Here is a 14,489-nt window from a genome sequence, read left to right as displayed (position 1 = left end):
AAAATGAATTTATTAAAATGCATTTATATTTAATTAATTAATTTACAATATTATTTTTTACAATTTAAACGCTACAACAGAAGAAAAACAAACGTCTTAGTGATTCCAAACAATTAAACAAAAGTTGACTGTCATCTGAAAGAAGTTCCTAAGAGAAGCTCTTTTCTATTAAACTAGCACTTTCACACCATCATGATCTACATCATACCATCGTCATCATCATCATCATCATCCTCCTCCTGCTCGGGTGGAAGCAGCTTCTGTCCGTCTCCAGACTCTTGAGTCATGCTGAGCATCTTCTCCTTCCCCCTCTTAAACTTCTGCTGCCGCATCTTGATGTGATCCATCCTGAACAAATGTGATTAATATAGTCATACAAACATTTATTGACACGTGATACACTGACTAACAGAGACTAACAACATCGGAAAGACACTTTACGGTGAGAGTTATTGGGGCAGGCTCAGACTGGACGTGAACGTTTCATCTGTGTTTTTTCAATAAGAAATTAATGAAGTCTCACTGTCTCTTCAGCTGCTCCATGGATTTCTTCTCATCCTCCAGTCGAGCTCTGACGGCCTTCACGATGCTGGCCTGAAACAGCTCTGCTCCTCTGACACAACAAACACATCCATACAAAACACTGTATTTATTTGGGCTGTCAATAGATATATATTTTTTATTGTGATTAATCGCACCCTTTTCGTGCGATTAACTGCGATTAATCGCACGCGTATAGTGAAATTAAACATACACTATTTATTTTGTTTAACATGTTTATTTTAGTGCTGTCAATCGATTAAAATAATTAACTAACTAATCACACACTTCAATTCAATTCAATTTTATTTATATAGCGCTTTTCACAATGTGCATTGTTCCAAAGCAGCTTTACAGGAGCAAATAAGAAAAACACAGAAAGGTAAAACACAGCACAGTGCATGGTGTTTATAGACCAAGCAAGATCATTATAATATCTAATAAATAAATGAATAAATAAATGCAGTCTCCCGGTGAGCAAGCCAACACTGCACTGCTCTGCTGTGGCGAGGAACCCAAACTCCAATGATGAATAATGGAGAAAAAAAAACCTTGGGAGAAACCAGGCTCAGCCGGGAGGGCCAGATCTCCTCTGACGTGTCATAGCTGCACTCAGTGACCCCGACCAAAGCCACCGAGCAACGTCCACGCACAGCTTTTATGTTTTTAATTATACTGTAACATTCTAATAGCTTCACATTTTATCTCCAATTCTACACAGTAATACTGTAAATAAATTAATCGCCTGTATAACGTTTTGCCTCAAGTGCCAGCATGGTTACCAACTTTTACTGATGCATTTTACTGATGAATAACATCATTTATTTCTTTTAAAAGACCTTTTGTTATCGCAAATTATTTATGCGATAACAATCGTATAGTGAAAATCTGATAATGTGATATCCCTGTTGGGCAAATATCATCAGATTGTTTATATTTGGGGGAACTGTTTTTTTCACGTCGAAATGTCGGCGGAGGGTGAGAACTAACGTCAGATGAGAGAACTGCTCCGCTCGGCTTCTGTTCTTTATTTCTTCTTGTTTTGTTTCTGTGACCGAAGTTGGATACTTTGTATGTTTTGTCACTCGAATCTGCATGTACGCTGATGACTGTGACAATGCACAAGCAGCCTTATTAAACTCGAGGGAAGTATAACAGCTTTTGCTTGTAAAAGAAACTGCCTTGCTCGTGTCGGTCCTTTTTTCTGGTAATTTTATTCCTTTTTCTCTATACATCCCAACCATGCATTACAACAGGGAGATTAATTTAAAAAACTTAAAGATGGGGTAACATGCTATTTCATGCATTTTGTCTTCTTTACCATGTTAAACGAAATGTCTTCTCATGCTTAACATGGTCAACCTGTTAAAAAAAACAGTTGGACGTATGACGTAGTATTTCTGTGTTTGATACACTCCCCCGGCATTTTATCCCCCGCTTTGATAAAATCCCCCAGATTTTTATAAGTCTTTTCCTTTTATTGGGCAATTCTCCCGAAAAAGCACAGCAAGGCGAAAGAAATAGCCCGCCCACGCACCAACCGACGAGCGATAGGAAGACCCGCTTAACAAGACTGGCTGAGACTGGCTGAGAGAAGTGAGGGAAGTCAGTAGTTTGTTTGTTCACGGCATTTCAGTGATGAATGTTATATAAACGGTGGATATAAAGCTGGATTTGGAGATCCTAGTGCTAAAAGAGGCCGGACATGAACCGCATGCGGTAAGTCAAACTAAGTCATATTTCTGTGTTTTGTTGGCAATTGGCGCGCACATGCATAATGTAAACAACACGAAGGGATAATGCAATGATGTATTGTGAGTTCGTGCTGTAGTTCCGTCCCACCGGCCCGCCTCCAGCATCTCGTCTTTTTCCGGAAATAATCGTACAGCTGTATCTCTCTTTAATAAATTTGATCAAACTAAATACTCTTCGAAGATACGAAGAATGCAATACTACTGTATAATTCCTCAAAATTAATATGAGATTGGCAGAAACTGCATGTGTTACCCGATCTTTAAAAACTAACCTGAACTATATGAGGACAAAAAACTGCAGACAGAAACAGTAAAAAGTATTGTGATTGGCCCAAAGCAATCATGCGTTGTGTGTACTCTTACCGCTAAATCCTCATTCTTCATTCACACAGCGCCTCATACTGGTAATTTTCCAGTATGCTTACAACTTCTATTACTGGTAAATTGTGAGTACTGATTTACCGGAAAGGTTCTGTTCACACACGATCTGTTAACGGCAATTTTCTGGCAATTTACCAGGAAAGACTGCTTGTGTGAAAGGTGTTGTGTGTGTGTTAAACAGAATTACCGGGATGCGAGTATCTGTCCTGCCCGGATGTCAGCGATGACATGTAGGAAGTAGTAGCTCATGAAGACGCGTCTCTGCAGAAGCAGAAAGGTAAAACAGATGCTGTCCCAGATGATGCCGGCCTCATCCTGTGGCAGGTCACATTTATTCTTATCTGTTGCCTCTGGAACTACACACATGAAGGGCATTATAGATGATTTAAGAGTTTCATGTTGAATTTCACATAAAGGACATCAATCCATCCTTCTTAGCTTGTTTAACACTTGACTTCTGCTTTATCATTATTGAATAAATTACATTTATAATTGACACTTCTCTTACTTCATTCACTCTTTCCATGAAAGATACGTGCGCATCTTTCAGGGCAGTTTGACCTGACTCTGTCTGTCTCTGTTAAATAATGTTTTATTATTTTCATAAGTGTAAGTGAAACTATCACATTCCAGTGGCAAGTGGCAAAGCTGCGACCACGACCCCAAGCATTCATGTTTTTTTCACCTGGCAGATCTTCATATTCTTTAATGGTGCAGGCTAAACTGAGCAGTTGAATGAGCCAGCAGCTGTTCTCCATCAAAGACTTGATATAACCGCACGCCAAAATCTGAAAAAACAAAAACAAACCGCAAACATAATAATCTCACAGCTGTATAAAGTAAAGCAAAAGACTTTCTACCCCCTTTTAAGATGAATTCTCATCATCCTTAAATATTATTTGTGTTCTGAACAAAAGTGTTCTTTCGTCCTTTAAGAACTCACAGCTAAGACGTTCTTCATGGTGATGACGAAGACGTTGTAAGCGATGAGGAAGTCCCAGTACCGCAGAATCTCTTTGATAGGCTTGAGTAAAAGCTCCCCGCCGAACAGCAGGAAATAAAAACACGCCACCAGGTATCCCATGCAGAAGATGCTGATGCGAGTGGTTCCCGTGATGAAGATGATGGTCAGGACGAACCAGAACAGATAGCTGAACATGATGACCTTGAACATGTCCAGATACGATCTGAGAGGAGGAGAAACGCAAATGTGAAACGCATTGACTTCAACCTGATCGACATATTATTTGAACTGTGTTAGATTAGTGGCCATACTTCATTTTTATTGACATTTATTGAACGTGTTATGCCATTTCCTATCAAATCCCCTACAAAAACAAGTATACTTCAAGATTATTTTAATAAGTACACCTGAAACTTTGAACTTTAAGTGTAGGTTGTATAGTAAGTATACTAATATAAATGCACTTGTATACTTCTAAGTGTAGTATTTCAGTACTACTTTGGCCCACTTTTTAGTTTATACAACTTAAGTATACTATTTGTTTAACAGTAGTAACTTATAACTACATTTTCAGTTTATACTGACACTAGACTAAAAGTGCACTTACTGTACAAGTATACAATACTTAATTTATTTGAGTATTTTTTTATTCAAGCACATTTTAGTTGATGAAAGTACACTCTGAAGTATACTCCCAGTAAACTACTAAAGTAGTAAAAAAGTGGAAAAGTATTTAACAGGCTACTTAATCAAAAGAGTAAACACAACAACAAGCCAAGTATACTAATCTTTTGATCAGGATATACTTAAAAGTACAATGAAAGTATTGTGCAAATATAATCATGTGTAATTTGAGGTATTCAATTATCATCCTGAGAAGTACATGAAAGTATTTTTAGTTTAAAAGAAGTATGCTACAGCAATAGTACACTACAATAATGGACATTAGACGATCTAATGAGTGAATCGATATATATCTAGAACGATTCCTTCACATGACGCTCATTTTATCACACACACTAAAAGCCGTCACGGATCTCTCGGAATGCACTTTAGATGGGCCACTCCAAAGGTTAAAGTGCATCCTCTCTGTTTGTAGACAGACGTGGTGTTTAGCCACAGGCCGGTTCTAAAAGCAATGATGAAAAGCTGAGATGTTCAGCATTGATGGACCACAACAAGTAGAAGCTTCCTCCTGTAAAATCAATCACCTTGTAGAAAAAAACATCAGTCCATACTTAAAAGCTACTTATCGGGTTAGAGCTCAGACAGAGAGAGAGAGAGCGGGCGATGGCGTGTTATGGATTTTTCCCCTCTTTTCTGCAACATGAGCGGTGGAAATTCTTGGAAAGTGAGGGTGAAAAAAGAGCTTGAGTAGAGTGACATGATGTAAAAGCGAAATAAAGGCTTCTCTCATCCTAACGGACATGTACCTGCAGTGAATGAAGTCTGGTACGGGGTTGTGAACGCTGAACGATGCGGCGTCCAGGTCTCTGCAGATTTCAACGTTGTCTCCCGCCATCAGACGAACGGCTGCTTTATTCTCCTCGTCAAACACCTGCCTCTGCAGCGACGCGCACAGCAAGAGCATGAAATCATCTACAGCACACAGAAATATAAGAATTACTCCAAAAGTGAAATTATAAAAAAAGTGTTTAAAAGTGTAAATAAAAATACTTGTCACCTTATGAATAGGTCCCAACTTTTATTGATGCTCCAAAAAGCACATTCATCCATCAATACAGTGATGCACTCTTTTATGATAACTCCAGCCGGTTAAAACAGAAAATGTCTTCTGAGACTAAATAATTGCATTTAGAGTTTGTTTCAATTTCACTAAATAGGCTCAAAATATTACAGGTTTTTGTTCTCACAAATGTATTATGATGACACACTGATAACATTAAATCTCATTGGTTCTTGTGTGACTTGCTGTCATATGCTGTCATATGTCATATTTCACCTAGATACACTAAACCAATGAGATTCGAGAACTTACTGAAGTGTCATATTTGAATTTAGCACTCATATGTGTTTGTTTTGGTGTCTATATTGCTAAATAAGCTCAACATTTTATCAATATCTATGGTTCCCTTTCTGTCGGTCTCTCGACGTTGTGTCGAACCGACAGATGGGGTTCGTCCTTGAGAACCAATCACTTCCGACTTCTTAGAAAAGGCCAATGAAAATTGGCGAATGAAATTTGCATGCCGGACTCCGCCCCCGGATATCCGGGTATAAAAGGGAGACGGCGTGCCTCATTCATTCACCTTTTGTTCTTTGGAGCCTTCGCTCATGATCAACAGACTTCGCTACAAGACTGCCGGCTCTACGACGTGGTGCAGCGGACTGTCCCTTCCTGCAGCGACTTCCCCTGGGCGTCTCAGCGGTTCCAGAAGTGTTCGAGTTTTTTTCTCTAAAAGAGCAAATTTCTCCAGCGTGGCATGTCCCGCAGTTCTCTTGGGTGCAACACACTCATCGAGGAGGGGGACGGAAACGATGTCTGCTTCCAGTACGCTGGAGCAGATGTTGTGGATACGTCCTGCCCGCACTGCGGGCGGCTGACGATTCAGACGTTGCGTCACGGGTGGCTGTGTTCCCACGGGACTCAGCCACCACCTTGTCTGCTTCCCGTTCCGTGACGGCAGGACTACGGCCTGCCGCCCGCTACGGCGAGCAGCGAGGGTGATATGAGGATTACTGTGAGCGCTAATCCGTCTGGCTCGCGGACCGTTCGCACCTCGCCTTGCTCGTCTGACCGTTCCCCATAAGAAGGTCCGCCGTCTTATTCCTCAATCACGTATCGGATACGGTACGTGATGATGAGATGTCTGTTGCAGCATCGGAGGGTGACTTACTGGCATCAGACTCCAACGATTCCTTGAAGCTCCCTCCCTCGGGGGGTCGAGATCAGGAAGAAGCGGATGTCGAAATGTCAGCCATGCTTTCCCGGGCCGCCGGCATTGGGTTGCGGTGCACCGCACTGCCTCTCCCAACGCTCGCGGCTGGATACACGGTACATCGTGCTTGAGTGCGGCTCCAAGCCGCACTCGCCCTCAGTCTCGTGTTCCCCCGGAAGTGCATGAGGAACCTAGTACGGCCTGGAACGCCCCCTTCGGCGCGTACACGTCAACTAGTTCCATCACCCTTTCTTCCCTCGATGGTGGGGCAGCTAGAGGATACGTCGATATCCCCCCGGGGCTCGACCTAGACTCCCGTCCAAAGCACGTAGGCTTTTCGGCATCTGAGGTGTCGAGAGCTTACTCTGCTGCGGGCCAAGCTGTCCCCTCTCTCCATGCTATGGCCTTCCTGCAGGCCAATGCGCGGAGAGAGCTCCACGAGGGTAAGACCGACCCAGCGCTTATGCAGGAACTCCGCGGCTTCACCGACCTCGCTCTCGGGCGAACAAGGTGATCGCACGGGCCCTGGGTCGGGCGATGTCCACACTTGTGGTCCAGGAGAGACACCTCTGGCTGAACCTTGCACAGGTGAGTAACTCTGAGAAAGTCAGCTTTCTCGATGCACCCATCTCGCAAGGGGGGGCTGTTTGGTGATACTGTCGGGTTCGACAGTTAGGGAGCAGACAGAGGACATCACGTATGTCCTCCCCAGCCGCGACTCGACCGCCCTCTGGCCGCCGAGATCCCGTGCACCGTCTGCTTCCCAGCAGCCCTGGTCCTCTTCAAGACATCGAAGAGGAGACCACCACCCCATCAGCAGCCACGGTGAAAACCAATGCGGCCCTCATGGGAAGACCCCAGGGAGTTCGAGAATACCTTTCTAAAAGTTTCGACGTTGCGTCACGGCGAGACCCAATGTCGAGAATAATCAGCAGCCTAAGCACTCTCAATCGACGGTGGTTTGTGCCACATCATCGTCTGGGTATTATCACAGCCGCTCTCACCCTCTACACGACGGTGTTCGGCAACTCGACGTTGCGGCAAGACCCAATGTCGAGGATAATCAGCAGCCTAAGCACTCTCAATCGACGGTGCTTTGTGCCACATCATCGTCTGGGTATTATCACAGCCGCTCTCACCCTCTACACGACGGTGTTCGGCAACTTGACGTTGCGGCAAGACCCAATGTCAGGGATAATCATTAGCCTAAGCACTCTCTTTCGATGGTGCGTTGTGCTACATCTTCGCCAGACAGGTAAAACTGCAGAGCCGATCTCCTCCCCGGGGGTCCCCCCCACGGCGAGGGATCCGTACTGCCAGCCATCGAACCACCCCCGGGAGGTCGATGAAGCAGAACGTACCCCTAGCCTCCCTGTCGGTCCCTGGGAGCCTGACAAGAGCTTCCCAAACCGTCACGGTGACTACGGGATACGGTCCGTCTCGGCTACGCGATCCAACTCCCCGGACGCCCGCCCAAGTTTCGGGGCATCCTCTTAACCTCAGCAGAGGCAAGGATGCCCCGTGCTTCGGGCCGAGGTCGCCACCCCTCTGGTGAGGAAGCGATCGTGCTCGTCCCTCTAGCCGAGATGTTCAACGGGTTTTACAGCCCGTACTTCATCGTCCCCAAAAGAGCGGGGGTCGCTAGATCTGCGTACCCTGAACAGGCACCTACTCAAGCTGCCGTTCAGGATGCTCACGCAGAAGCGCATCCTGGCATCTGTCAGATGTCAAGATGGATTCATGGCAATCGACCTGAAGGACGCTTACTCTCATGTCTCTTCTCCCTCGTCATCGCCCGTTCCTACGGTTCGCTTTCGAGGGTCAGGCATATTAGTACAGAGTCCTCCCCTTCGGTCTGTCCCTGTCCCCACGAGTCTTCACGAAGATCGTGGAAGCCGCCCTCACTCCCCTCAGGGAGAGAGGTGTGCGGGTACTAAACTATCTCGACGACTGGCTCATTTGACACACTCGTGAGATCTGTTATGTACACACAGGGACCTAGTGCTTCGGCACCTAGATCGATTGGGACCACAGGTCAACCGAAAAGGAGCAAGCTCTCCTCTGTGCAGAGCATACTCTTTTTTGGTATGGAACTCAACTCTGTCTCCATTACAGCGCGACTGCGCTCAGTCAGTGTTGAACTGCCTGGAATATTTCAAGCAGTCAGCGGGAGGAGGCTCCTGGGTACATGGCATCCTCGACGGTGGTGATACCCCTCAGGTTGATGCACATGAGACCGCTCCAACACTGGCTACAGAGTCGAGTTCCCTGGAGAGCGTGGCACACCGGCAGCAGGCGGATGGTGATTACGCTTTTCTGCCGACGCACCCTAACCCCTTGGTCTTCAATGACCTTTTATACGGACGGGGGTCCCTCTCGGGCAGGCGAGACGCGTCAGGGTCGACAGACGCCTCCCTGCAGGGTTGGGGTGCCGTGTGCAACGGGCACGCAGTGTCGGGGCGATGGACGGGCCCCCGCCTGCGCAGGCATTCAATTGCCTAGAGTTGTTGGATGTGCTACCCGCACTGAAGGGGTTACAACCTCTTGTGCAGAACGAGCACGTGCTGGTCCGGTCGGACTGCACAACTGCCGTAGCGTTTTTAACCGCCAGGGTGGCGTTCGCTTATGGCAGCTAACACGACTCGCCCGACGCCTCCTCCTGTGGAGTCCGCAGGGCCACACATATCCCAGGTGACCTGAACCAGACAGCCGATGTGCTCTCTCGTCAGTTACGCCTCGCGGAGAGTGGCGACTCCACCCCCGCGTAGCCAGCTCATTTGGGACAGTCAGGGCGGGCTCAGGTAGACCCCTTCGCCTCCCTGGACACCACCCATTGCCGCTAAGGTACTCCCTGCCTCGGCACGGAGGCTCTAGCGCACAGCTGGCCGTGGGACAAGCGGAAGTACGTCTTCCCCCAGTGAGCCTCACTGCACAGACCCTGTGCAAGGTCAGGGAAGAGGAGCATCAAGTGTACTAGTTGCGCCATACTGGCCCAACCGGACTTGGTTCTCGGAGCTAATGCTCTTGACGACAGCTCCCCCCTGGCCGATTCCCCTGACGAAGGACCTGCTTTCCCAGGGGAAGGGCACGTTATGGCATCACGGGCTAGACCTCTGGAACCTCCATGTCTGGCCCCTGGACGGAACGAGGAGATCCTGAGTGGCCTAACCCCTGCGGCGGTTAAGACCACTACTCAGGCTAGGGCCCTGGCCACTAGGCGACTATACGCCTATAGTGGTGCCTCTTCTCATCCTGGTGCTCTTCTCGAAGAGAAGACCCGCGGAGTTGCTTGATCAAGTGGGTGCGGTCCTTCCAGAGACTCGAGAATAATCTCTCCCCTTCCACACTGAACGTGTATGTAGCCGCTGTTGCCGCTCATCACGACCCAGTTGCTGGTAGTCTCTAGGACAGCACAACCTGATCATTTGGTTCCTAAGGGGCGCGGGAAGGCTACCACCTCACCCACGCTCCGTACCCTCTTACGACCTTGATGCGGTCCTGGAGCCCCTCGGAGATGCCGCTCTTTCTCACTTCACGATGAAGACGGCTCTCGGGAGGACGCTCAAGAGGGTAGCGGACCTACAAGCATTCTCCGTGTCCACAGATTGCCTAGAACTCGGGCCCGGTTATTCTCACGCTATCCTGAGACCCCGGCCCGGCTACGTGCCCAAAGTTCCCACCACTCCCCCGAGACACCAGGTGGTGAACTTACAGGCGCTCCCCACCGGGGAGGAAGACCCAACCCCATCCGTGTTGTGTCCAGTACGCGCATTGCGCCTCTGCTTGGACCGCACGCAGAGCCGCAGGAGCTCTGAGCAGCTCTTTGTCTGTTTTGGAGATCAGCAGGGAGGGCTGTCTCAAACAGAGATTGGCGCACTGGATCATGGACGCCGTCACTATGGCGTACCTGTCCTAAGATCGCCTACGCCCACTGGGTGAGAGCTCTCTCCACACGGAGTACAGCCTCCTCGTGGGCACTGGCTCGAGGCGCCTCTCTGGCAGACATCTGCAGAGCTGCGGGTTGGGCTACACCCATCACCTTCGCGAGGTCCTACAGCCTCCGCGTAAAACCGGTATCGGCTCGAGTCTTGCAGGCATCAGGCAAGACCGGCGGCCGGTAGGGTGTACGCCTATGACAGTACCCCCCCCCTTTCTCCTAAGGGGGTCAGCGTACTACTAGCCTCCCTTCTTCCCCCACTGGGTGAAGAACAGGCACTCCATCCATCACTAGCAAGCACCTCCTGCGGGCGGGCTGGGCAGAGCAGCCCTGCCCCTTAGGCCGGGTATCTCCGGAGTTATTCGCAACATAGCTCTAACCGGACCTAGTGCTACCAGACGTTGCAACCCCCCAGCAGGGCGGTTCCGTCTGATGTATCCTCATGCTGGTTCCCACCTTGGTAACCCATGACCTCCTTAGGTGGACCTCCACCTCGCGGTTAACTCCTTCAGTCCGCACTTTCTTCCCATGAGTTCTCCCCCATCGGTGAGACCATGTTGGTATCTCCACTAGTCTCCTCCCTGTGGTAGGAAGTGGTCTCTGTAGCGCATCCCCCGCTTGAGGAAGTAGCGCTTACCCAGTGGCCTTACGGTTCCGGGCGGCTTCTCGCTGTTAGAGAAACAAGGCCGCCGCCTGTGAGGCCGAAGGTAGGGGCCTTCCCACCTTTCAAGAAAGCTCTGGGACCCCCTACCTACCCACTGGTAGGTTACAATTTCGCGGTAGCGTTCACGGCTGACACGCCCAGGCCAGTCACCGTCGCTTCGTTGAGATTGTGACAGGGCACAGTGTTATGGCGTTTTCCATTGGAACCCCATCTGTCGGTTCGACACAACGTCGAGAGACCGACAGAAAGGGAACGTCTCGGTTACGTTTGTAACCTCGGTTCCCTGATGGAGGGAACGAGACGTTGTGTCCTCTTGCCACAACACGTGCTGTCCACTGCAGCAGTCGTGAGAGGTCTCAGGCTCCTCAGAACTAAGGTGAATGAATGAGGCACGCCGTCTCCCTTTTATACCCGGATATCCGGGGGCGGAGTCCGGCATGCAAATTTCATTCGCCAATTTTCATTGGCCTTTTCTAAGAAGTCGGAAGTGATTGGTTCTCAAGGACGAACCCCATCTGTCGGTTCGACACAATGTCTCGTTCCCTCCATCAGGGAACCGAGGTTACAAACGTAACCGAGACGTTTTCCATCAGAAGATATTTAATAAACAGAAGTCAACTGGAATACTATACAGTATATACAGTTATATATTTCTATTCTCACTTACATATATATATTTACTAGTGCTGTCAATTGATTAAAAAATTAATCTGATTAATCACACATTTTTTCTGTGATTAATCACGATTAATCGCACATAACATTAATGTTTTAAAATATACTTCTTGTGTATATTGTGTATCTTGTGTGATTTTTACAATCTAATAATTTCACATTTAATCTTCAAATGAATGTAGAAACAACAGATTTCTTTAACAGCATCATTTTATGAATGAAAGCCAACATTCTGATATTAGTACTGTTACTGATGTCTCTATTAATTTTTTATTTTATTTTAACATTAATTATAGCCACTCAAAAGTATAATTTAGAGCTATCATGTCTAATAGGTAGGAAATATACAGAAATTGAATAGAAGTTCTCAAACACAAATACAGTCTTCAATGCTAAATTGTAAATTAAATACAGAAGAATTCTCATTAAAGCTACAAAACACATTGAATTCCTCTTTTCTTTTGTTCTTTGATTAACATTAGTGACAGGAGTCACAGCAGTAGGTTTAAGAACGTGGCCCCTTTAAGAGCTGCCTCTTTACGCAGATGACTCCACTCCCATTTTCACAACACGTTGAAGTCTGTGCTTACAAAAATGCTAGACAAAACAGACTTTCTGTCATAATCTTGTGTGGTTTTATTCATTCAAGCACGAAAGAGAACTTAATACTAGTGCGCTGTCTGACTGATTCTGACAGAGTTTCACTGACGCAGCCTTTAGCCCGTGACTGTATACAACTGGACCTCACGTTACGTTTTGCCGGGTCCCACAGCTAGAAGCTGTCTATCTTCACTGAACAAAGCAACTGTTTCAAAATGCACTTAAGTGGTTTAAAAGCCTGTACATGAATAAGAGCGTGATTATATAATGTAACCTAGACGAAGGATGACAAAACAAACGGATGCTGCGTTAATTGCGATAAATATTTTTAAGGTTGACAGCCCTAACATACAGTATATATCTCACCTACATATATATATATATATATATATATTTGACTGAAGAAAGGAACTCATTTACATCTTGAATGTCGGGACGGGAGCAGGCCCGGTGCCAGCATGGCAAAACTGGGGGGGCATTTTAATCCAATGGGGGGGGGGCTCCACTAGACCTTATTGTGACAGATTTCCTGCTCATTTTCATTTATTTATTCACGTAGGCTATTTATTATTACGGCTAACTATTGCCTGTCCGTTACACATTCGGCTTTTTATGAAATATTCAATCGACTATTAAAGAGTAATTATTCCTTGATTTTTAAGGTCCTATTTTGGTTTATGTAGTGTCCAACAACAAGTTTACGTACAATCGGACTAGGGCACGACTCATCTGCATGATTCAAAGTGGACTCCCTTTTTACCAAGCCAATAACTTTGTTATTCATTCACCTTCGGCTTTACAACTTGGCAGACTGCTTACATTCACACACAGCAACACTACACTGCATGAAATGTTATTTACATGATCTTGAACCGCGATTAATTGCAGCCCTTTCGTGCGATTAACTGAGATTAACAAAAAAAGTTAACAGCTTTTATGCTTTTAAACATACTTTTACATTCTAATAATTTCACATTTTATTTAAAACAAATTAATGTAAAAACAACATGTTTCTTTAACAGCATCATTTTATGAATGAAAGTCTTTATTAAATATATTATTTTTTCTACCAATCAAACCCATTATAATAAGTGTGCCCTTCCTAGCTGTCTAACAGGTCGGAAATATACAGAAAATAAATCAAGTTCTCAAACACTTTTACAGTCTTTACTGCTAAATACATGAAATACAGAAGAATCCTCATTAAAGCTACGAGATCACATTAATTTCTTATTTCTTATTACACACTACTTTCTTATAAATCATTGATTAACATTAGCGATAAGAGTCACAGCAGCACATTTAAGAACGTGACCCCTTTAAGAGCTGCCGCCCTAAGCAGGTCTTGCGCTTCCTATTTTCACTACTCTTTTCATTTATTTAAGACTTTATTTAACTCGTTGAAGACTGTGCTTGCGAAAATACTAGACAAAATGTGCTTTCTGGCATAATCTTGTGTGTTTTTGTTCATTCAAGCATGAAAGAGAAGTTAATACTTCTCAAGCGCCAAGCGTTGTATGTTTGGTTAATACATCTCTCAGCTCAGGGTGTGTACCAGCTGTTTTTAAACATGCCATTGTGCAACCGCTTCTAAAAAAGAATAACTTGGATCCTTCCATTTTGTCAAATTTTAGACCTATATCTAAACTCCCCCTTTTATCGAAAGTCTTGGAGAGACTTGTTTTTAATCAACTTCAATCTATAACGTGTCTGTTCCTTTGGGACTGTTTGTTCATCCTGGCCTGCAGGGGTCGCTCTTCTCCTGCCAGGTGCCTTCAGATAGACCACATTATGGACTCTGGTTGCTCCAGGCCTGTAGAGGTCAACATTGCCTCCTTCTACATCTCATCATTACCGGATTGTCTACACCTGTGTTTGACACTTTATAAGTGTGTTTGTTCCCTGCCTTTTTTGTTCAGTCTTGATCCGTTTACCCCTCGTTTCCTGTTGTGAGCAGTATGGTGTTAAGTGTTATACTTATGTTGAGTTTTTTAGACCCCCGAGTCTACCTTTTTGTTACTCTGTTTTTTGGAAGCACGGCTTACCAAGTTTGTTTTGAACTTTAAGTTTTTTT

At 45.9% G+C, this 14,489-nt stretch overlaps 1 protein-coding gene across 1 annotated transcript in view; it reads right to left on the bottom strand.

The window, feature by feature from the left end:
* Positions 1 to 14,489, bottom strand: part of LOC130554610 (piezo-type mechanosensitive ion channel component 2) — a 141,299-nt gene that overhangs the window by 38,236 nt on the left and 88,574 nt on the right. The window contains exons 25-30 of the mRNA XM_057334381.1: positions 5,073 to 5,238; positions 3,619 to 3,862; positions 3,361 to 3,463; positions 2,863 to 3,031; positions 524 to 613; positions 209 to 348 (exon numbers count right to left, since the gene is read on the bottom strand). Coding sequence (XP_057190364.1) covers positions 209 to 348; positions 524 to 613; positions 2,863 to 3,031; positions 3,361 to 3,463; positions 3,619 to 3,862; positions 5,073 to 5,238 — 912 coding nt within the window. The remainder of the gene's footprint in view (positions 1 to 208; positions 349 to 523; positions 614 to 2,862; positions 3,032 to 3,360; positions 3,464 to 3,618; positions 3,863 to 5,072; positions 5,239 to 14,489) is intronic.

This window comes from Triplophysa rosa, linkage group LG5, assembly GCF_024868665.1.
Source record: "Triplophysa rosa linkage group LG5, Trosa_1v2, whole genome shotgun sequence".
Lineage (NCBI taxonomy): Eukaryota > Metazoa > Chordata > Actinopteri > Cypriniformes > Nemacheilidae > Triplophysa > Triplophysa rosa.
This window is presented reverse-complemented; position numbering and strand designations above follow the sequence as displayed.